This window comes from Dendrobates tinctorius, unplaced genomic scaffold, assembly GCF_039654945.1.
Source record: "Dendrobates tinctorius isolate UK_male_01 unplaced genomic scaffold, ASM3965494v1 ptg000178l, whole genome shotgun sequence".
Classification (NCBI taxonomy): domain Eukaryota; kingdom Metazoa; phylum Chordata; class Amphibia; order Anura; family Dendrobatidae; genus Dendrobates; species Dendrobates tinctorius.
In genome coordinates, this window is record NW_027361845.1 from 1,899,520 (window position 1) to 1,923,176 (window position 23,657).

The 23,657-nt window shown below is 54.0% G+C and overlaps 1 protein-coding gene across 4 annotated transcripts; it reads left to right on the forward strand.

Annotated features, from left to right (window-relative positions):
* The first annotated feature begins 36 nt into the window (after positions 1 to 36).
* CTC1 (CST telomere replication complex component 1) lies at positions 37 to 23,433 on the forward strand. Of its 4 annotated transcripts, XM_073551631.1 has the most exons (24): positions 37 to 179; positions 249 to 370; positions 1,768 to 2,002; positions 2,115 to 2,314; positions 3,427 to 3,562; positions 3,684 to 3,971; positions 4,160 to 4,288; positions 4,365 to 4,591; positions 4,752 to 4,926; positions 5,001 to 5,153; positions 5,347 to 5,455; positions 5,923 to 6,004; positions 6,077 to 6,356; positions 6,430 to 6,519; positions 6,595 to 6,696; positions 6,778 to 6,839; positions 6,915 to 7,003; positions 7,071 to 7,233; positions 18,188 to 18,259; positions 18,552 to 18,696; positions 18,769 to 18,830; positions 18,911 to 19,073; positions 19,147 to 19,273; positions 23,233 to 23,433. In XM_073551631.1, the coding sequence occupies exons 1-24, from the start codon at positions 159 to 161 to the stop codon at positions 23,385 to 23,387; spliced, it is 3,387 nt and encodes a 1,128-aa protein (XP_073407732.1). In that variant the 5' UTR covers positions 37 to 158; the 3' UTR covers positions 23,388 to 23,433. The 4 variants fall into 4 exon arrangements, with proteins under 4 accessions (XP_073407732.1, XP_073407733.1, XP_073407734.1 ...); XM_073551632.1 differs by lacking the exon at positions 1,768 to 2,002; XM_073551633.1 differs by lacking the exons at positions 37 to 179; positions 249 to 370 and adding an exon at positions 407 to 1,718.
* The last annotated feature ends 224 nt before the right edge of the window (positions 23,434 to 23,657 follow it).

Consider the following 23,657-nt stretch of genomic DNA (forward strand, 5'->3'; position numbering starts at 1 on the left):
TCACATTTCTTACCGCTTGATGGCGACGTTATCACAGACGAGCACTTCCGCCAGTGAATGATGCTGGTGATGTCGTCACTTCCGGGATTTTTTTGCCAGTACTTCCTGAAGTTTGTAAAGCATGGAGTGAAGTTGGGGCAGGAAAGTGTCTGGTTGCCATGGAGATTCCAGGACCTCAGGTGGGTGTCGGGCTGTGATGGGGGGAGATGATGGTTGCCAGCAGGTCCTGACTCTTTTTCCGGTTGCAGGAAACCTCCTGGCTGCAGGCGGCAGAAAAACACATCCAGGAGCAGCTGAGAGCGGGGGAAGAAGGGAAGGAGCTGATCCCATGTGTGCGGGCGCGGAGCCCCAGACTGCCGGTGAGCTACAGGTACGGTCCTAGGGTCCCCGGTGTCTGTCCCCCGAGGGGCGGAGCCCCAGACTGCCGGTGAGCTACAGGTACGGTCCTAGGGTCCCCGGTATCTGTCCCCGAGGCACGGAGCCCCAGACTGCCAGTGAGCTACAGGTTCAATCCTAGAGTCCCCGGTATCTGTCCCCGAGGCACGGAGCCCCAGACTGCCAGTGAGCTACAGGTTCAATCCTAGAGTCCCCGGTATCTGTCCCCGAGGCGCGGAGCCCCAGACTGCCGGTGAGCTACAGGTACGGTCCTAGGGTCCCCGGTGTCTGTCCCCGAGGCGCGGAGCCCCAGACTGCCAGTGAGCTACAGGTACGGTCCTAGGGTCCCCGGTGTCTGTCCCCGAGGCGCGGAGCCCCAGACTGCCAGTGAGCTACAGGTACGGTCCTAGGGTCCCCGGTGTCTGTCCCCGAGGCGCGGAGCCCCAGACTGCAGGTGAGCTACAGGTACGGTCCTAGGGTCCCCGGTGTCTGTCCCTCGAGGCACGGAGCCCCAGACTGCCAGTGAGCTACAGGTACGGTCCTAGGGTCCCCGGTGTCTGTCCCCGAGGCGCGGAGCCCCAGACTGCAGGTGAGCTACAGGTACGGTCCTAGGGTCCCCGGTGTCTGTCCCTCGAGGCACGGAGCCCCAGACTGCCAGTGAGCTACAGGTACGGTCCTAGGGTCCCCGGTGTCTGTCCCTGAGGGGCGGAGCCCCAGACTGCCGGTGAGCTACAGGTACAATCCTAGAGTCACCAGTGTCTGTCCCCGAGGCGCGGAGCCCCAGACTGCCGGCGAGCTACAGGTACGGTCCTAGGGTCCCCGGTGTCTGTCCCCGAGGGGCGGAGCCCCAGACTGCCGGTGAGCTACAGGTACAGTCCTAGGGTCCCCGGTGTCTGTCCCCGAGGGGCGGAGCCCCAGACTGCCGGTGAGTTACAGGTACGGTCCTAGGGTCCCCGGCGTCTGTCCCCGAGGCACGGAGCCCCAGACTGCTGGTGAGCTACAGGTACAGTCCTAGAGTCCCCGGTATCTGTCCCCGAGGCACGGAGCCCCAGACTGCCGGTGAGCTACAGGTACAGTCCTAGAGTCCCCGGTGTCTGTCCCCGAGGCACGGAGCCCCAGACTGCTGGTGAGCTACAGGTGCGGTCCTAGAGTCCCCAGTGTCGTGTCTGTCCCCGAGGCACGGAGCCCCAGACTGCCGGTGAGCTACAGGTACAGTCCTAGGGTCCCTGGTATCTGTCCCCAAGGCGCGGAGCCCCAGACTGCCGGTGAGCTACAGGTACGGTCCTAGGGTCCCCGGTGTCTGTCCCCAAGGCGCGGAGCCCCAGACTGCCGGTGAGCTACAGGTACGGTCCTAGAGTCCACGGTGTCTGTACCTCTTTTCTTCTCTCGCAGTTTCACCCCGATTTCGCAGCTTCTCGCCCTTCAGCGCTCTCCTTGTGTCTCCCTCCTGGGCTGGGACACTGAGCAGTTCCAGCAATGGAGCCGTGAGGGGTTGGGGCGCAGGACCGGATCAGCACCCCCCACCATACTGCCGCGGGCACGTCTCCTCCTGGTGGGGTACATCACAGACCAGTCCACTGATGGGAACCTGTACATCCAAGATGCCAGCGGCTGTGTGCCATGTGAGGTGAAATGCCACAGACTTCACTGAGGACCAATAACCCTGCAGTACCTGAGAACACCACGAGAGGGCGCCGCTCCTCAGCAGTGATACATTGACAATCATTGTTTCTCTACAGATATCTCGGTTTGATTACTCCTGTCTGGGCTCGCTGCACTTCTTCCCCTGCTGGACTTTTATCCCAACTCATCAAACAGGAGGCTACGTGGAGGTCCTCTCCCCCCCGGTCCCTGTTATGCATCCTGAGGTCCCAACAGAAGTCCCAGTAGATTCCTCATCTATCTCTCCTGCGTCTGCATTTCTGCTTCTAGGTGACAGGTAATGAACCTCTTCTACTGGCACTCCCGCCACCTCTCTCCCCTTCTCCTACTGGCACTCCCGCCACCTCTCTCCTCTTCTCCTACTGACATCCTGCAGCTTCTCTCCTCTTCTCCTACTGACATCCTGCAGCTTCTCTCCTCTTCTCCTACTGACATCCTGCAGCTTCTCTCCTCTTCTCTTCCTCCTGCAGCCTGTCTCCCCTTCTCCTCCTCCTGCAGCTTCTCTCCTCTTCTCCTCCTCTTCTCCTCCTGCAGCTTCTCTCCCCTTCTCCTACTGGCACTCCCGCCACCTCTCTCCTCTTCTCCTACTGACATCCTGCAGCTTCTCTCCTCCTACTGACATCCTGCAGCTTCTCTCCTCTTCTCCTAATCTCCTGCAGCTTCTCTCCTCTTTTCCTCCTGCAGCTTCTCTCCTCTTTTCCTCCTGCAGCTTCTCTCCTCTTTTCCTCCTGCAGCTTCTCTCCTCTTTTCCTCCTGCAGCTTCTCTCCTCTTTTCCTCCTGCAGCTTCTCTCCTCTTCTCCTCCTGCAGCTTCTCCCCTCTTCTCCTAATCTCCTGCAGCTTCTCTCCTCTTTTCCTCCTGCAGCTTCTCTCCTCTTTTCCTCCTGCAGCTTCTCTCCTCTTCTCCTCCTGCAGCTTCTCTCCTCTTCTCCTCCTGCATCTTCTCCTCCTATTCTCCTGCAGCTTCTCTCCTCTCCTCCTCCTGCATCTTCTCCTCCTATTCTCCTGCAGCTTCTCTCCTCTTCTCCTCCTGCATCTTCTCTCCTCTTCTCCTAATCTCCTGCAGCTACTCTCCTCTTCTCCTCCTGCATCTTCTCTCCTCTTTTCCTCCTGCAGCTTCTCTCCTCTTCTCCTAATCTCCTGCAGCTTCTCTCCTCTTCTCCTCCTGCATCTTCTCCTCCTATTCTCCTGCAGCTTCTCTCCTCTTCTCCTCCTGCATCTTCTCTCCTCTTCTCCTAATCTCCTGCAGCTTCTCTCCTCTTCTCCTCCTGCAGCTTCTCCCCTCTTCTCCTCCTGCATCTTCTCTCCTCTTCTCCTCCTGCAGCCTGTCTCCCCAGTATGTTTCCTGTATCCATCCTCTCAGGTGACTTCTGTCTTTCTCCCTCCGCAGCCGTCATCCCCGTGGAGTCCGAGTGTCAGTAACCGGTCACCTGTCGTCCGTCACGTCACTGGTCACCATCCGGAGCAAAACCTTCTTCTTCTTCTTCCTTCAAGATGCAAAACAGCCCATACCTGTGATTGTGCATGTGAGTGATCACTGTATCACCCTGCAGGGGGAGGAGGCTCATAGCCCCTCCTATCTGTCTATCACCTTGCAGGGGGTGGAGTCTCCTTTCACCTCCATTTTGTTTTGTCTCTTTTCTGCAGGTTCCCTCCAAGCTCTTCTGGTTTCAGGTGTTGGAGGTCGGTGAGACGTATGAAGTCACCTCGCTTTCCTTGTCATCTCTCCGCGGGTCACCACGGCAGGTGTTCGCTGTGACCTCCTCTTCCCTCCTCGCCCTGCGTCCCGCACTTTCTCCATCTTGTTCCTCTACTCCAGTTATGGAGAATTCAGAAGAACTGTCAGAACCAAGTGAGACAACAGCGTCCGACTGTGGCCCCCGGGAGCGAGGGACGAGAAAGCGAAGTAAAGAATCCAAGACGTTAAGCTACAAGGTGAGGAGCGAGGGTGGCACAAGCTGGGAGTTGTCCATGGCGCTCAGCCTCACATTACTTGATGTAGTACCCGTCTTCTGTCTCTAGTGAGCGCTGATGAGTTCTCCAGTCGGTGGGCACAGATCAGCGGTGCCCAGCGGCTGCTCGTCTCCTCCATGGGGAGGTGTGACAACTGTTCTGTCTTTCAGGGGGTCGTCACACGGGTGTTGAATGCCCCCGCAGGCTTATATGAGCTGGACGGGGTGCTGCTCCTCTGCACGGCGTACACCCAGCTGCAGAACGGAGGGCGAGGACTGAGAGTTGGCGCCAGGGTGGAGGTGAGGTGACGGCACATGAGGGGTTGTAAGCCGCCGTCCCACTTCCCCCGCTCATGGCTCCTGTCCCGGATTTTAGGTCTGTGACGCCCACCTGCAGCAGTCTCCCAGCCCTCTCTTCCCCTCGCTCATCCTCACCTGCTGTCTCAGGAGCAGGGTACGAATCTGCGACTTCTCCCGTCTTGACGCCCCGTGCGCCTTGTTCTCCGGGTCCGGGAACCTCTACCTCTACCTGCTGTTCCGCTACCGCCTGCGGCTGCCGGAGTTCCTGTGGACGTGTCATATCATCGACAAGCTGCAGGAGAAGTGAGCGCCGCAGCGGGGCCTGAGAACCCCCGGGGGCTCGGGAGGGTCTGACAACCCCCGGGGGCTCAGCGGGGCCTGACAACCCCCGGTGGCTCGGGAGGGCCTGACAACCCCCGGGGGCTCAGGCAGGAGTAACGTCATGGGGTTTTCTGGCTTTCAGATTGTGTCCCCGTTTGGTCAGACAGAACTGCATCACCCGACCCCTCAGTGACGGAGCCCAAGGTCCGGCAGAGAAACTCCTGTTCCCAACCATGTCTGTGTGGCCCAGCGGCCGACGAGAGAGGGATTTACAGGAAGAGATGGTGGCAGATCCACACGACTGTCCTCTGCGGCAGGTATGCAAGGGTTAATAGGGGTGTCAGGGTGAGCGTCCTTGACCTGCTGATCGCATGTCCTCCTTCCTCTTCAGTACTCTCCGCTGCCGCCACCATGGTGCCTCCCACCTCTCTCTCTCGTCCCCTCTTTGATCAGCTCGACTCAGAACCTGCGAGAAGAGGAGTCAAATCGGCGCCTTCATTGGTCCCATTACACACTGCGATCCGGAGACCTGTCCCCTCCTCACGTAAGCATGAGAGCGTTTACCTGAGGGAATGTAATAGTTAGCGGAGTGTCCCTGTAAGTAGGTGGGGAATATTGGACTGGGCACCCACTTAATCGTACTTTAGACAATTCAGGCGACTTTCCCTTTAAGCAGTGACTTCAAAAGTTGGGCTGATGGCTATATGTCCTACCCGCCCTCTTGTATGTCTCTTCAGGTTCTGCTTGGGGTTCTTCAGGCTTCTTCCTCAGGATCTCTGCTATTAAAGGATCAGTCGTCTTCTCTTACCTGCCTGGTTCTGCCGGGTCCTCCGACCGCCTGGATTGGTACGTCGGGCGTTCACTTGTACTCAGTCTCCCTTATAAAGAAGACCTGTCGCTTGCATTAAATATGTAATTATTTTTATCTGGTGTAAATGCCATAGTTCTCCTGAATCCGGCGATGTTTTCCTTTTCTTCCTACGCCTCTCCGATCCTGAGATATGGCCTCATATTCCCTGGATATAAATCTAGTATTGTTATCGAACTGGGCGGAGTTCTAAACTTTGTGGGCGTTTTCTTACGGTCACTCCCACTTAGTAGTACGACCTAATTTACATCCAGAGACTAGATGGCCATATCTCAGGAATGGAGAGGAGCAGGAACAAAAGAAAAACATCGCCGGATTCAGGAGAAATGTGGCTTTTACATTAGGTAAAATAATTACATATTTACGGAAAGTGATAAATCCCCTTTAAGCTCCCTGCACAACTAGGTATTGGTTGCCATCATAGTTGTGGGCTTTTGTTTTCTAGGCTGTGTCCTCGCGGTTCATCACTATCAATTAGTGACAGAAAACATAAGGGTTAAAGACGATAACGGGGATCCACGGAGCAAGTAAGAGTCTCCCCATATCTATGTGCCACGCACGTGCGGAGGTCCTTCTCACTTCCCGGTCTTATTTCTCAGGACTTACGCCATTTTCCTTGCACAAGATGTGACGGTCCTGCACGCCTCCCATTCCTCATCTTCCTGCCCAATTCTGGGATCCGGTGATCAACCTCCGGTTAAAATACCAAGACTGGAGGCCTCCTGGCCTCAGCGCCACCTAGTGGTGGATAGCCTGGAGGGGAGGCACATGAGACATGGCCATGACAAGGAACTTCAGTTCCGGGCTACAGCTTCATGGGTGGACATCACAGAGAAAGTGGACGGAGATGTGAGAAGATGGGGTACAGGTGATTCCAAGGTAGGGGGAGCTGTTTTCCTGTGATTCTCTGTTATCTGTCAGTGACCCGGAGTAACTGATTCGGTTTGTGTAGGTGATACTCCTCTTCTCCTCCTCGTCTGTCCGCTGGTTCCATTTCCTCCGACCCCACCGCTTGTATCGTCTGACTGCAGCAGGTGTAATGGTGAGCGCCGCCATCTTCTCCTCTGCTTCCCGCCCTACCGAGGATCACAGTTCACTTTTTTTCTCATTTAATTAGGACTCGGGGATATTTGAAGGTGTCTCTGCTCCTCCGGGGGATATTGTCCGTGCTCCACGGTGTCTCCAGGTCCACGCGGACTGGACCCTAGAAGATGTAGAGGTGCCTTATCCGCTGTCTTTTCCTCTCTGTGCTGGGTCTTCTCCACAGGCCCCCGCTCATATGTCCTGTCTGTGTATTTAGGGCACCGCAGCCTCACCAGGTCCGGCTGACGGCCTGTCTATAGAAGAAGCGCTGAGGGACAAGTAAGTTGTTCCTCAGACATGGCCTTGTGTTTGAGCCGCCTTGTTTGATCCTCAGATTCGTGCTGTCTCTTCCAGCTCCAGCGGTTCTCTGCTGACGGTGACTGGCGTGGTGTCCAGCCGTGCCATGTGTGACACGCAGATGAGGGCAGCGCCGACTAATGGTGGTGAGCATGGCGGCCCATGTACTGCCGCATGGTAACGTATGGTGTGACCCCCTGTCCTCCTCCACAGATGGCTTCCTGCCTCCTGGAGCCTCCATCAAAGTGATCCTAACGCAACCCCAGAGCCATTCATCTGCCTCTGTATATCTGGACGTCTCAGGAGGCCCCTACCCTCTGGGGCTTCTCCCGGGGGCCACGGTTATGCTGCAAGGCCTGGAGAGGAAAGTGTCCAGGTATTGTCAGATCTCCCCTTACTGCTTACTGATCCTGAGCTACATCCTGTATTATACTCCAGAGCTGCACTCACTATTCTGCTGGTGCAGTCACTGTGTACATACATTACATTACTGATCCTGAGTTACATCCTGTAGCTCTTTTTTATTATAAAAGTATCAAAACACAATACATAACAGACTACATAATACAAAACACAATACATAGCAGACAAACAATGCTCCCGACATAAATATTTGTGCAAACCTCGCAATTTTACCTGATCCCCCAGGCTTTCCAGCCTAGAGGGCCCCAGCAGGATCCCTCCACCCCTATACAACTTGAAATAAAGAAACCCCTATGTAACACATTCATCCCCTACGCACACCCTTTCACACTCCATTCGCGCTTTGCACCCATACCTATATACAAGTAATAAAGAAAAAAAACCATATTCCGGCCCTTCTGCCTTAAAAAAAACCATAGCCACTTATACTGGCAAAACCCCAGCACCAGCCTAACACCTCTACGAAAAATTTTTTTTTTTTTTTTTTTTTTTTTTTTAAATTTTAATAATTTTTTTCCTTTTTTTTTTTTTTTTTTTTTTTTTTTTATTTATCATCCCCCCACCACACCCAAGGTCCAAAAGTCCATGGCCCATTACACGAAACACACAAGGTCCATCAATGTTCATGGCCTATCACATCTATCTCTTGGCAAAAACAGTTTATGCTCCAAGAGGAAAACCCTCACCCGGCTCCACCCAAAACCTATGCTATTTACCACGTGGTCCATTCTTCTTTTCCTTTCCACGATTTGTCCATCCACTTTCCCTTCAGATAAAGGTCCTCTTTTCCCATTCTCACCCCCCATTCACCCCCCTCCCAACCTCACTACACCCTCCCATGCACTCCTAACTAAAACAAAAGAAAGTATGTATAATACACAAAAATACAAATATACAATATATATCTACATATACACCACATAACATTATTACCATATTTGTTTTGGCTTGCCACCACACACTTTCCTTTGCAGACCCAAGATCAGTGCCTGCAAGCCCAATATCCATTAATGCTCTATGTTTCCAAAACAAAAGTCTAGAGTGGCATGCTTTAGCCCACCACCAGGAAAAGGAGTTCTCGAGGCCCCGTCCCTCACTAACTCATTCACCCTGTCCCTCAACAACTAAGACTGTCCCTGCTTCTGTCCCTAAAGAAACTGTCCCTATCTGTCCCTTCCTGTCCCTACTCCACCTAACTTAATATAACTAACTTTCTATCTGTCCCTCAGTGCCTGTCCCTCCCTGTCCCTATCTGCCCCTACTTCTGTCCCTAGCACACCCAGTGAAACTTATGCTATCCCTACCCTCATTCACACGGAGCTAGCTCTCCCTTGAGTGCGTTTTTAAAAGGAGAGGCCTCTCCAGAGCCAAGAGGCCTTCCTCACACCCAACCTTTCGAACTCCAAAGAACGGACCTTCACCAGGTCACCCAAGATGTTTCCTACCACCTCATCCCTTGGGAGGGTTTTTTTCCGCGTCGAAACTAGGCACCGTGCATTCCAAGTGTAGAACCTAACCACTACACTGACTAGAAATAAAGTGCACGGGTCCCGGCCACCCAGGGATCTGAACGCTCCATAAACCCACTCAGCGTAGGAGAGGGACGCCAGCCGCGGCCAACGTATGGAAGCACCCACCCTGTTGTACACCTCTGCATTAAAGGGACACTGAAGCAGGAAGTGCTCCATGCTTTCCAGCACGTCGCCACACTCCTCACGGGGACAACCCCGATCATCGGATTTCCTGCACTTCAGGTTATCCTTTACATACAGCCTCCCGTGGAAGCAACGCCAGGTCAAGTCCCAAAACTTCATGGGGATCCGCTTAGAATTTAAAAGCCCCAGCCCGACCTCCAGATCCCGGCCTGGGCAATCCTTAAGGGCCAGGGGCTTCTGGAAATGGGTCAACAGGACCCTCCTGTCAAGGCATTGCCTCGACATGGTCCTGATTTCCCACATTCCCAGACCCCACCGGCGGATCACCTTCAGAACCGGGGTAGTGTAAGCCGGGAGATGCCCATGAGGTGTGCGTAGGTCCTTCACCTGCCCTCCTGTCTCCCATTCCTGGAAGAAAGGCCAAAGCCAACCCTTGCAGGAGACTACCCACGGAGGAGCCCTCTCTAGCCAGAGGTTGGAGATGTTAGTCTTAAGAAAGGTGTTTACTAGAAACACCACCGGGTTGACCATACCCAACCCGCCTAGTCTCCTCGTACGGTATGTAACCTCCCTCTTGATTAGGTTAAGCCTATTCCCCCATAACAATTGGAAGAACAGGCTATAGACCCGTGTCCAGAGAGGTTCCGGCAAGATGCACACACTGCCCAGGTATATTAATAAAGGTAGCAGAAAGCCTTTAGCCAGGGCAACCCTTTCCCTCAGGGTTAAAGACCAACCCTTCCATTGGTCCACCTTTTGGGCAGCGATCTTAAGTCTGCCCTCCCAATTTTGCTGGGGGTAATCCCCGGGGCCAAATTCGATGCCTAGAATTTTGGCGGTGGCCTGGGGCCCTGGAAGCGTGTCCGGGAGATCAAACCTGGGATCTCCCCCTCCCAGCCAGAGACTTTCACACTTATCCCGGTTGATCATGGACCCGGATGCCTCCGAGTAGCGCACTACCTCCGACATGACCCAATCCGCCTCCCTTCTCGAGGACACGAAAAGGGAAACATCATCGGCATACGCCACCACCCTCAGAGAGGACCCAGAGCCCGCCTGGTCCATCCCGACTCCGGCCAACGGTCCACGATCTACCCTCCTTAGGAAGGGATCGATCGCGAACACGTATAAAAGCGGGCTCAGCGGACAGCCCTGACGGACCCCAGAACCCACCTCAAAAGGGCGACCTGACCAACCGTTCACCAGCGGAAAAGTCTCAGCCCCTTGGTACAAGATCTCTAACCATTTTACAAACCTCCCAGGCAGACCATACCTCAAAAGGACGGACCAGAGGTACTCGTGGTTGACCCGGTCAAAGGCTTTCGCTTGATCTAATGACAGCAAGTACCCCCTCCAGTGACCTGCCCTACCCTGCTCCACTGCCTCTCGGACACCGAGCACAGCACTAAAAGTACTGCGGCCCGGAACAGAGCAATGCTGGGCCCCTGAAAGGAGCCGGGGTGCAAACTTCACCAGCCGATTAAACAGCACCTTGGCCAGAACCTTCCGGTCCGTATCGAGAAGCGCTATGGGACGCCAATTCTCGATACGGGACGGATCCTTACCCTTTGACAGAATAATGAGGGCTGACTTCCTCATTGAGTCGGGAAGAGTGCCCGAGGAGAGACACTCATTAAATACCCCTGTCAAGAGGGGGACCAAGGAGTCCCTAAAAGTCTTATAGAACTCGGATGTTAAGCCATCCGGACCTGGCGATTTCTTGGGCCGAAGCCCATCAATGGCCAGTCTCACTTCCTCTTCCCTGATTTCCTCTGCCAAAACACCAAGAGAGGGATCACCCCCTGGCTCAGGGACGGTTTCAGCCAGGAAAGCCGACATCCTGTCCCGATCCAGATCCTTCTTTTCCAAGAGGTGTGAGTAGAAGGATCTGACCACCTCCAGGATCCCTGATTTGGATCTGTTCAGGGACCCCGTACTGTCGATCAGTCCTGTCACCATCTTACAATTCACTGACATCTTACAGTTTCTGTAAGGGTCGGGTGAGCGGTACTTCCCGAAGTCCCTCTCAAAAACTAAAGATGTGTGTCTATCATACTGACACCTCTTGAGCAAAGATTTCACTCTGGAGATTTCCTCACGGTCACCTCCAGTCGAGACAAGCTGCTCGAGTTTCCTCCCCAGGGCCTGGTACAAGCGGTGCCTGTTCAGACTCCTGAGGCTCGAGAGCTGACGGAAGAACCCCGCCACCCGCTTTTTGAAGATCTCCCACCACTCTGACTTACTACTACAGAGATCCAACAGCGGTACCTGGCTCTGAAGAAAGTCCTCGAAGGATTGTCTCACCTCCGCTTCTTCCAGCAGGGACGAATTGAGCTTCCACAGCCCTCTTCCCATCCGATGAGTCTCTGCAACATTCAGAGAAAAGAAAATTAGACAGTGATCGGAGAACTCCACCTCAACGGCGGACACAGCAGAAAAGATGGCGTCCTCCTTCAAAAAAAACCTGTCTATTCTAGACCTACAGCTACCCCTATGGTAGGTGAAACCTCCGTGACCTGGGGTGTGCCGGATGTGGACATCCACCAGGCGAGCTTCGCTGGCTATGCTATTCAACGCGATGCTATCATAAGCCAGGCGATCTCCGGGACCCCCCCGGTCACGGGACCTCGTAATGGTGTTGAAGTCCCCACCGAAAACCACCTGCCGGCTCGTAAAAAGAAAGGGCTTGATCCTCAGGAAGAGACATTTGCGGTCCCACTTGGACTGCGGGCCGTAGATGTTGATGAGCCGGAGCTCTTGTCCCCTCATGAAGACATCTAGGATCAGGCACCTCCCCATTTCCAACTCAGTAACCCGTCGGCATTCAACAGCTGCAGTCTTAAAAAGGACTGCCACCCCGCTATACAGCTCGGCCGCAAGAGACCAGTATGAGGGCCCGCACCTCCACTCCCTCCGTGCTTTATAGATGGCCCCCATGTCTGTTAGTCTGGTCTCTTGCAAGAATAAAATTTCTGCCTCAATCCGGGAGAAAAAATCAAAGGCCGTGAAGCGAGCCGCATCTGACTTTATGCTGGCAACATTAATAGATGCCAGCGTCAACGGGGCGAGTTCCGCCATCATGGGTGATCAAGTTGGATGGCCAACTTCTTACCACTGCTATCACCTCCACCTGGGGAGGGGTCGGACACCTTCTTTTTCAGGGAAGCTCCCGTTGTGTCCATCCCACCCCCCCCCGGTGTCCTCGCCCCCGGGTTCCAGGTCTGTCCCCCCCCAGGAGGAACACTGCCCCCTGAGGGACGGACCCCACCATCCCCCGAAGGACCCTCCGGTGGTACCCCCGGCCCAGCATCCTCGTCTTGCGGCCCATCATCCGAGCCTCCGAGGACGCTGAACCGGTTGGAGAGATCAATCGGAGGGGGGTCAGCGGGCCCTTCCGTGCGCACCCTGGTGGTCGGGGGCGGGGGAGATTTTGAAGGCTTGCCAGCCTTCTTCCCCCCCGATTTGTTACGATTGGCACGTTTACTTTTGCCACCCGCTGCTGTAGGCTGCTCCTGGACCTCCTCATCAACACTTTCATACTGTGAGGACCCGTCCGAGTCAGCCGCTTTATCCTCCCTCTCCATCCTCCTGATCTCCTCTCTCACCACACTCTCCCTCAGGACCTCAGAGGCTTTTGCCACGGGCCTGGAGGGAGGAGCAGGCATCGACCCGGTTGCCCGAGACTTCACCTGCCCCCCACCCCCATGGCGTTTTTCTTGCCTCCGCACATACGCGGGGCCCCTCACCTTGGCATTGCCCTTCCTCACCGGTCCCTCAGCCCCTTCCCCTCCGCCACCACCTGCCACAGCTGCAGGAGCGCCGCCAGAGGTTTCTCCCTCACGGACTCCTCCCACCGGGCCTGCAGCGGCATTAGAAAAGGAGCGAGGGCAGCGGCTGAGAGGGTGACCTAGGTCACCACACAAGTGACACCGAATGTCCTTACACGAGGCGGCCAGATGACCTACCCCACCACACAAGGCACATTTCTGTACCTTGCAGCTAGCGCTGAAGTGAGTGGGGTCGCCGCACTTGTGGCAGACCCTCGGTTGCCCCTGGTAGAAGACCAGGATCCTGTCCCTTCCCAGGAACGCCGAGGAAGGGATGTGGGTGACCGTGCCGCCGGAAACCTTCAGTTTAACCATGAAGATCCAGCCCCCCTCCTGTCCAGGAGCGCTGCTGCCCCTTTAAATGCCTCAGTGCAGATGACATCATGCACTCTGCCCTGGCTGGGCCTAGGAGCAACAGCAGCTCCTGGTTTCAGCTCCATTTTTTTTCCTTTTTCTAAGGTTTCCTGCTCTGGGCAGGGACGGCCACTGGCACCGCTCCCTGCCCTGCACTTTTCTTCACCCCCGCCGCCGGCTTGCCAGGGAGCGCCAGAGTCCCCGCACCCCCAGATGAAGGTAGGTGGGCCGGGGACCCCGACAACTCTCCGCCAGCTTTTGGGGGCAGCACAGCATTACTTAGAAGGGTGGGTGGGACAGAGGGCAGCGGGCCCGCAGCGGCCACGCCCCCCCCGCCGGTCGCAGCCACCCCAGGCAGAGCCGCGGCCCCCTGCGAGGCCACGCCCCCCGGGTGACGCGAGCACAGCGGGCGGAGCCGCGACCGCTGAGGCCACGCCCCCCCCGCCAGTCACAGCCACCACGGGCAGAGCAGCGACCCCTTGCGAGGCCACGCCCCCCCCGGGCGACGCAGACGCAGCGGGTGGGACGACGGCCGAGGAGGACATGCCCCCCCCGCACGCCGCAGCCTTTGCAGGCCGGGCAACACTCGGGGAGGCCACGCCCCCCTCACGGACCACCGCCGCCACCCTATGCCCACCACTTGAGACGGGCAAGGCCGGCCACTCCCCCTCGTCGCCCAGCGGCGGCGGAGCCCCCTGCACGGACCCCTTTTTGGGTCGACGTGCCGGAGACCCCGCTCTCACCACAGGCGCCGACATGGGAGCGACCAGCACTTTGCACCGCCTCAGCTGCTGCTTGATGTTCTGTTCGCCCTTCCTAGGCTTCTGGACCCCCACTAGCGATCCAGACTTAGCGGATCCGTACGTGGGGGGACCAGAAGCCCCAGCACTCGCCGCCGGAGGTGCGGCCCTGGCTTTACCAACTTTGCCTGGTGCCAGGCCAGCCTCCCCTGCCACCGAGGGCTGAGCCTGGACACCACCACCAACACCACAACCAGCACCGACCTCCATGTCGCTGCCCTGGTCTGAACTGTCACCAGATGCGACAGTCAGGTCACAACAGTCATCTCTCTCCCCGCTCCCTTGCTGCGGACCCACCACAGGGCCCGAGCCGGGGTGGGTAGCGGGTTCCACACAGCGGGACAGAGGGGCCCCGGGAAGAGGAGCAAAAACCAGTTGTTCCTCCACGCCTTCAGAGGCCTTACGCCTGCGCCTCCTGTTTCTCCTCCTCCCGGTTGCCTCATCCTCCGGGCAGACCTCATACCCAAACAACAGCGTGCCAAACCGTGCTGGGGATTCAGTCTGCCGTACTTGTTTAAGGATGAGGCAGCCCCCCTCAGAACTACTCCCGCTCCCTCCATCCTCCCCCTCGCTCCCGCTTTCCTCCGCGTTACTGGAGTCCAGCGGGAGGGCCACCTGCTCAGGGGCTATCTCGCTGCATGTTACCTGGCTCTCGCTGGTGTCCGCCAGGTCTTCAGGTGGAGGCGGCCCGGGTGTGGTGTGGGCGCCATCTTGCTCTTCCTCCTCCTCGCTTTCCTCCACCTGGATGGGGACTCCTGACCCCCCAGGAGACCCACCGGCCATGGCCCTGAACCGGTCCTCGTTCTGCAGCTTTTCCTGGAAGGGGCCGCTGCCGGCCATGATGGAACTTCGCCTGTCCTCCAGGGCCCGAATCTCCCCTTTCAGCCGCTTGACCGTGGCGGTGACCTCCGCTCTCTTTGAGGCAGGGAGCCTGTTTTTACTGATGACCCGGGCTCCCTCCAACTCCCCCCGGAGTCTCCTGAGCTGCTTGCCGGCCTCCTCGTACTCGGAGAGGTGGGCATGAATGCGGGAGGCGTAGGTGGTAGCTGGCTCTCCCCCAACCTTGGAGCCCCAGATGTTAAGGGGGGGCCCCGCCTCACCTCTGCCGGCTGCTGCACCTCCGGGGGAAGGGCCCGCCACAGCCTTCACTTCAGGGGTCCCGGACCCTGGAGCCTTGCGGCCCCCTGGGGTCCGCTTTTTCCCCATCCCTGGGACTGGCTGACTGTGCCTTGGGCCTCCTGGTGGTGGATGAGGCCCCCCACCCCCAGCTGGCTTGCCGGAGGGTGGGAGCCAGGGGCACAGCCCCGGCGCTCAGTCCCAGGGAGAGTCCTCTTTCCTGGGAAGGGGGCAGATGGAAAGTCCTTGCAGGAAAAAAAACCTCCCTTCCCAGGAGCTTAGCAAAACCCAGCCTGCAGACACTCAGCTGCGACGCTCCTCCTCTTCCTGGGCGTGTACAGAGCTGCACTCAGTATGCTGCTGGTGCAGTCACTGTGTACATACATTACATTACTGATCCTGAGCTACATCCTGTATTATACTCCAGAGCTGCACTCACTATTCTGCTGGTGCAGTCACTGTGTACATACATTACATTACTGATCCTGAGCTACATCCTGTATTATACTCCAGAGCTGCACTCACTATTCTGCTGGGGCAGTCACTCTGTACATACATTACATTACTGATCCGGAGTTACCTCCTGTATTATACTCCAGAGCTGCACTCACTATTCTGCTGGTGCAGTCACTATGTACATACATTACATTACTGATCCTGAGTTACATCCTGTATTATATTCCAGAGCTGCACTCACTATTCTGCTGGTGCAGTCACTGTGTACATACATTACTGATCCTGAGTTACATCCTGTATTATACTCCAGAGCTGCTTTCACTATTCTGCTGGTGCAGTCACTATGTACATACATTACATTACTGATCCTGAGTTATCTCCTGTATTATACCCCAGAGCTGCACTCACTATTCTGCTGGTGCAGTCACTGTGTACATACATTACATTACTGATCCTGAGTTACCTCTTGTATTATACCCCAGAGCTGCACTCACTATTCTGCTGGTGCAGTCACTGTACATACATTACATTACTGATCCTGAGTTACCTCCTGTATTATACTCCAGAGCTGCACTCACTATTCTGCTGGTGCAGTCACTATGTACATACATTACATTACTGATCCTGAGTTATCTACTGTATTATACCCCAGAGCTGCACTCACTATTCTGCTGGTGCAGTCACTGTGTACATACATTACTGATCCTGAGTTACATCCTGTATTATACTCCAGAGCTGCACTCACTATTCTGCTGGTGCAGTCACTATGTACATACATTACATTACTGATCCTGAGTTATCTACTGTATTATACCCCAGAGCTGCACTCACTATTCTGCTGGTGCAGTCACTGTGTACATACATTACTGATCCTGAGTTACATCCTGTATTATACTCCAGAGCTGCTTTCGCTATTCTGCTGGTGCAGTCACTATGTACATACATTACATTACTGATCCTGAGTTATCTACTGTATTATACCCCAGAGCTGCACTCACTATTCTGCTGGTGCAGTCACTGTGTACATACATTACATTACTGATCCTGAGTTACATCCTGTATTATACTCCAGAGCTGCACTCACTATTCTGATGGTGCAGTCACTGTGTGCATACATTACATTACTGATCCTGAGTCACATCCTGTATTATACCCCAGAGCTGCACTCACTATTCTGCTGGTGCAGTCACTGTGTACATACATTACTGATCCTGAGTTACATCCTGTATTATACCCCAGAGCTGCACTCACTATTCTGCTGGTGCAGTCACTGTGTACATACATTACTGATCCTGAGTTACCTCCTGTATTATACCCCAGAGCTGTACTCACTATTCTGCTGGTGCAGTCACTGTGTACATACATTACTGATCCTGACTCTGAGTTACATCCTATATTATACCCCAGAGCTGCACTCTCTATTCTGCTGGTGCAGTCACTGTGTACATACATTACATTACTGATCCTGAGTTACATCCTGTATTATACCCCAGAGCTGCACTCTCTATTCTGCTGGTGCAGTCACTGTGTACATACATCACATTACTGATCCTGAGTTACATCCTGTATTATACTCCAGAGCTGCACTCACTATTCTGCTGGTGCAGTCACTGTGTACATACATTACATTACTGATCCTGAGTTACATCCTGTATTATACCCCAGAGCTGCACTCACTATTCTGCTGGTGCAGTCACTGTGTACATACATTACATTACTGATCCTGAGTTACATCCTGTATTATACCCCAGAGCTGCACTCACTATTCTGCTGGTGCAGTCACTGTGTACATACATTACTGATCCTGAGTTACATCCTGTATTATACCCCAGAGCTGCACTCTCTGTTCTGCTGGTGCAGTCACTGTGTACATACATTACATTACTGATCCTGAGTTACATCCTGTATTATACTCCAGAGCTGCACTCACTATTCTGCTGGTGCGGTCACTGTGTACATACATTACATTACTGATCCTGAGTTACATCCTGTATTATACCCCAGAGCTGCACTCACTATTCTGCTGGTGCAGTCACTGTGTACATACATTACATTACTGATCCTGAGTTACATCCTGTATTATACCCCAGAGCTGCACTCACTATTCTGCTGGTGCAGTCACTGTGTACATACATTACTGATCCTGAGTTACATCCTGTATTATACCCCAGAGCTGCACTCTCTATTCTGCTGGTGCAGTCACTGTGTACATACATTACATTACTGATCCTGAGTTACATCCTGTATTATACTCCAGAGCTGCACTCACTATTCTGCTGGTGCAGTCACTGTGTACATACATTACATTACTGATCCTGAGTTACATCCTGTATTATACTCCATAGCTGCACTCACTATTCTGCTGGTGTAGTCACTGTGTACATACATTACTGATCCTGAGTTACCTCCTGTATTATACTCCAGAGCTGCACTCACTATTCTGCTGGTGCAGTCACTGTGTACATACATTACATTACTGATCCTGAGTTACATCCTGTATTATACTCCATAGCTGCACTCACTATTCTGCTGGTGCAGTCACTGTGTATATACATTACATTACTGATCCTGAGTTACATCCTGTATTATACCCCAGAGCTGCGCTCATCGGGTTAGTCTCGCTCTCCAGAGATGGCCGCTATGAGTGTAGCCTGTGTGTGATCGGTGGCTGTAGTTACTGACGTTTGCTCCTCTCTCAGGTCCGGCAGTGTGTATCTCCGCAGCGTGCCCACCACCCTTGTGAGCATCGTGAGCCCACCATCGGAGAGTGTGTGAGTCTGATAACGCTGACTGTAGTTTCTGCAGTTTTCCACTTTTGTGTAAACTATGACTGAAAGCGGTAAGATGTAAACTTCTCCCCGTCTGCCTTCTCGCTCCAGACCTCGGCATGTTGCACTTTGCCTGCACTGATACATTGTAACAACCCCTCAGCTGTAGAAAAAAAATAATATTTTCTTTCCATATTCACTGCCGGCACCCGGATATTGTAACAAGGGTGAATACATTGACCGCGCCGCCCATTAAAAGGCTCTTACTGATGGCTCTCGTCCTCTGTGCTTCCAGTGACGATGGTGCTGCACCGCCCCTTATGCTGTTCAGGCATCTGACAGGGACCCCCACTCCTCAGCGTGCGCTGTGCTCCGTCACCTGTGTCCTCAATATGACGCTGCAGTGGGACTGCTCGCGGTGTGGCGGCACGTTCATGCAGGTAATCCCCCGTGTGCGCCCACCTGGTACCCGTGGCCCCGTCGTCACTCACCCTACACTTCTTACCCTGCAGGGAGCCTGTGACCACTCGCCCTCCTGCACCTCCCAGTCCGGGGTCTTCAGAGCTAAAGCCTGGTGAGAAGACAGCGACCCCAGACCTCCTCTTACATGATGGAAGAGCCCAGCTATGGTTACCTTGTTCTTGTCCTCCTCAGGGTGAAAGCGGAGGACGGATCTGGAGAGGCGCAGATCTTCCTGCAGGATGAGGCGGTCTCTGTAATGCTGGGGATCTCCCGCCGGCTCTGGGAGGCTCTGCAGGGGCGGGTCTTATCAAGAGGGAAAGTGATGGTGAAGAGTCGAGGAAGGAGCGAGATGCCGGTACGTGTAGAGACCTTCATCGTGTGTGATTGTAGACGGTGTCCAGAAGACTTACACCCATCCTATCCTGCAGGGCGAGGAGGACAGCAGAGACCCTCTGGTAGACCACCTCAGCTTCCTGATGACCCGGCCGGCCATCTCCAGGCCTTTGCTTCTCACCTTCAGGCAACGGGTGGAATCTGTAGGAGCCATGACTCCAGGTGAGACCCCATAGCGCGACTACTAGTTCCTGCCTATTTTTTTCGGGCGGGGGCCACAATCCTGATCTGTGGTTAGGACCTGTATACTCAGGAGATGTATGGAGTACACTCCAGCCTCTAACAGCAGCGACCAGAGCACGCTACTGAGACATGAGCGTGCAGGTACATTGCAGACGGTCACTGGACTACTATGGCAGCCAGTGTCAGCTGCCATCTTGGTGCGTCTGTAACGCCAAACCACAGGCTGGGCTCTCATAGGAGACCGTGATTTATATGACCGTATTTCCCCAAAAATAAGACCTACCATGAAAATAAGCCCTGGCGTGATTCTACAGGCGTATGCTTGAAATACAAGTCCTACTCCAAAAATAAGTCCTATTTACAGTCAGATCCGTCATTATGGGGAAGGGGGAAAACGATCCAATTACCCAGGGCCCCCACTCTCTTAGGGGCCCCCAGCATTTCTACTCTGAGGTTATGACTGAGGACCTGTTGGTGACATCTCGATCATGTGACTGAAATGTCACCAAAGGTCCTTTTTATTGCATGAGTTTAGAAGAACTGAAGAGGAGACCGGCTGGTCAGTACCGTATGGGAAGTGTGGTTATATACACGTGTATGTATGCGCAGTGTGTGTGTACATACATTGTAAGGCAGCGACAGGTGTCATATGCAAGGGTCACGATGTTTCCCCTGGGATGGGGGCCAGAAAGGCCCAGGAGCGCATTCTGCAGCGTTTTGGCCTGGGGTCTACATGGAGGTCCAGAGGTACTGTTACATGTGTCCGGAGTGCCAACTAACCTCGCCCACCGCAAACTCCCGGCGTCCATTGGTGCCTCTGCCCATCATAGAGGTACCACCATTTGAGCAGATAGCAATGGATCTGGTGGGGCTCATAGTGAAATCAGCCCGTGGCCATAAACATGTTTTGGTCATAGTGGATTACGCCACGCGGTACCCAGAGGCGATCTCTCTCCGCCACAACTCGGCAAAACTAATAGCCCGCGCACTGTTTGTCATGTTTTGTCTCCTTGGGCTACCAAAGGAGATCCTCACAGAGGACTCCTTCTATGTCCAAGGTGACCAAGGAACTTTGCAAGCTGCTCCGGATCAAACAGCTACGCACGGCGCGGTGTACCACCCACAAACAGGCGGGTTAGTTGAGAGGTTTAACAAGACCCTCCAAGCCATGCTCAGAAATGTGGTCGCCAAGGACGGGAGGGATTGGGACATGTTATTGCCCTATCTAATGTTCGCCATCCACAGGTTTTTCCCTTTTTGAACTATTGTATGGCAGGCATCCAAGGGGACGGATTGACATAGCTAAGGAGACGTGGGAACAGGAGCCAACTCTGCATCGGAGTGTGATCGAGCACGTGGCGAGCATGCAGGACCGGATTGCGGCCGTTAGGCCCATAGTCAAGGAGCATCTGTAGGATGCCCAGTCTGCACAGAGCCAGGTGTATAATTAGAGAGCCACAGTCAGGACTTTTAAAGGAGATCGGGTGTTGGTACTAGTGCCCACCCCAGAGAGTAAGCTCATGGCCAAGTGGCAAGGTCCATATGAGATAAGGGGCAAGGTGGGAGAAGTGAATTATAGGGTGTACCAACCCGGATAGAGGAAACCCGAGCAACTGTATCATGTTAACCTACTAAGTGGCTGGAAGGAACGGGAATGTTTGGTATTGGAGGCGACTCCGATCATACCAACGGGGATCCCTCTGGCACCGGCCCAGGACCCAGCCGGGGGTCAGGTTAAAATGACGGTCTCACCAAACAGCAGCGAGGCTCGGGTTCTGGTGCGGTGGAATACGGACGTATTCTCCAAGCTGCCGGGGCGGACCTCGGTGATCCAGCATGAGACACCAAGCCCCAGGTAAGGGTACGGATGAAACCTTATCAGGTGCCAGAAGCCCGGAGGCAAGCCGTCGCGGCCGAAGTGAAGCACATGCTGCAGTTGGGAGTTATCGAGGAGTCCCGGAGTGAGTTGGCCAGCCCCATTGTACTAATTCTAAAGCCAGACTTCAGAAAATTAAATGTAGTATCAAAATTTGACCTCTGTCCCATGCCCCAAATGGACGAGCTGATTGAGATACTGAGGGAAGCCCAGTACTTCATCACGCTCGATCTCACCAAAGGTTACTGGCACGTCCCATTAACAGAATCGAAAGAAAAGACCTCTTTTATAACCCCAGAGGGTTTCTATCACTGTCGTCTTACCTTTTTGGTTGCATGGGGCTCCGGCCACATTCCAGAGGCTGATGGACATTGTGTTAGTGCCTCATCGCAAGTACGCGTCGGCCTATTTAGATGACATTTTCATCTTTAGTGCAGAATGAAATATCCACCTCCTGTCCCAGGTACAAGCAGTGCTGGAGTCTTTCAGAATTGCGGGATTAACAGCAAACCCAAAGAATTGCGCGATAGGTCTCATGGAAGCCTGGTACTTATGTTACGTGATCGGCCGTGGGGTTATCAAGCCCCAGGCAAACAAGATCAGGCCATCCAAAACTGGCCCAAGCCGTTAGGTACCAAACAGGTGAGGGCATTCCTCGGCATAATTGGGTACTACTGCCGGTTTATAGCATATTTTGCTGGGAAATCGGCCCCCAACTGACCTGTTAAAAGAAGTCGGTGATGGTCCGGTGGAATCCTCAAGCGGAGGAAGCATTCCAGTCCCTAAAGTAGGCGTTGTGTGGACAGCCGGTCCTCCTCAGCCCGAACTTCAAGAAAACCTTCATCGTGCAAACAGATGCCTCAGAGGTAGGCCTAGGAGCGGTGCTGTCGCAATAGGTGAATGGGGATGTACACCCAATCACTTACTTGAGCAGGAAACTGACCCCGGCAGAGAATAACAGCACAGTGGAGGAGTGCTTGGCGATTAAGTGGGCTTTGGAGTCCCTATTTGCTCGGGCGTCAGTTTTGTTTAGAAAAGGACCATTCACCCCTCGTCTGGATGCAAAATTCAAAAGAGGAATGCTCGAGTCACCAGATGGTTCCTGTCCCTACAAAACTTTAATTTCTCAGTGGAACATCGAGCAGGGAAGTCACAGGGAAATGCGGATGCTCTGTCCCAGGCCACCTGTATGGTGACAAATGTTCAACACCACAAGTTTGAACAGAGGGGGGATATGTGAGGCAGCGACCTGTGTCATATGCAAGGGTCGCTATGTGTCCCCCTGGATGCGAGCAGTGGCATATGGAGTGCATTGCAGTCACAGGCATAGCTGTGATTGCAATGCAAAATAAAAGTAAGTGTTCGCCTTGGGCAAGCTATTTGTCCAAGGCAAATTTAAGAAAACCTGCTCTGGGCTTTTATTTTTGAAACTGACTACAGGATGGTAGAGGGGCTGTCTGTTTCCTTCCCGGCCGTGGTTTCCATGTGGCCTATGGCCACAAGTTGCTTGTAAAAACCCCGACAGCAGAGGGTTGGGTGTGTCAGTTTGGTTTTGCAAGCATGCAGAGAAGGCGGCTCTGCACAGCTCATCCTGTGTGAGGGAACACAGAGGCAAGCAGAAACCAAAAGGCCTGGCTCCCCTCTGGGTACACAGCGGTGCAGTCGTCCACGGTAACAGGTCTCGGTCATGGACTCGGTCATGGACTGTTTTTGTTTCCCAGCTGCGATCCGGATGATCCTATTTACTTTCTGTTTGCGAGTTTGCTGATAATTAAGAGACTTTGTTTTGAATTTTCCTGGGTCACTGCCTGATCTGTCACACTGCACCAACCCTGCTGCACTACAACATGTATGTATGCTCTGTGTGTGTGTACACACAAGTGTGTAGGCAGAAGAACTACACTACATTTCTAACTGTGGGTATTTGCTGTCATTATTACACATACTACATATTGGGATGGGATCTTGGAGATGGGAATGCCCCTTTAGAGTCTTGGCGCCAGCCTTAGTCTGTATGTGAAGCTTCCTGTCCCACACTCATGTTGTTACTACTGATCCCCAGCATCATCGCAGCTGACGCGCTTCACGCGGGCAGAGAGAGAATACGTCACCCGTGTCCCGGCCACCCCTATGGTCACCTGTGTACAGCTCCAGGAGGTGGAGCCTCGGACCTTGTGTCACATGATCAGAGACCGCAGCCAATCGCTAGTTAGGTAAATGACATTGTAACGAATCATTTGTAATTAAATCATTTTATATGTAACATTTCCGTGTGCTCATTAAAGGGGAACTCCCAGCAAATCTGCACCTCTCACAATTGATTTCAATGAGGGCACCAAAAATTCCCCGCACAGGCTCGTTCACCAGTTCTTAAGAGCTCCCATAGAAAGAGAGATCACAGCCACCTCCATCTCTGACAGCCAACGACTGCGTACCAGATCTCAGCGGTTGAACAGCATCATGGCGCCCAGGGAGCGGTTTTGAAGA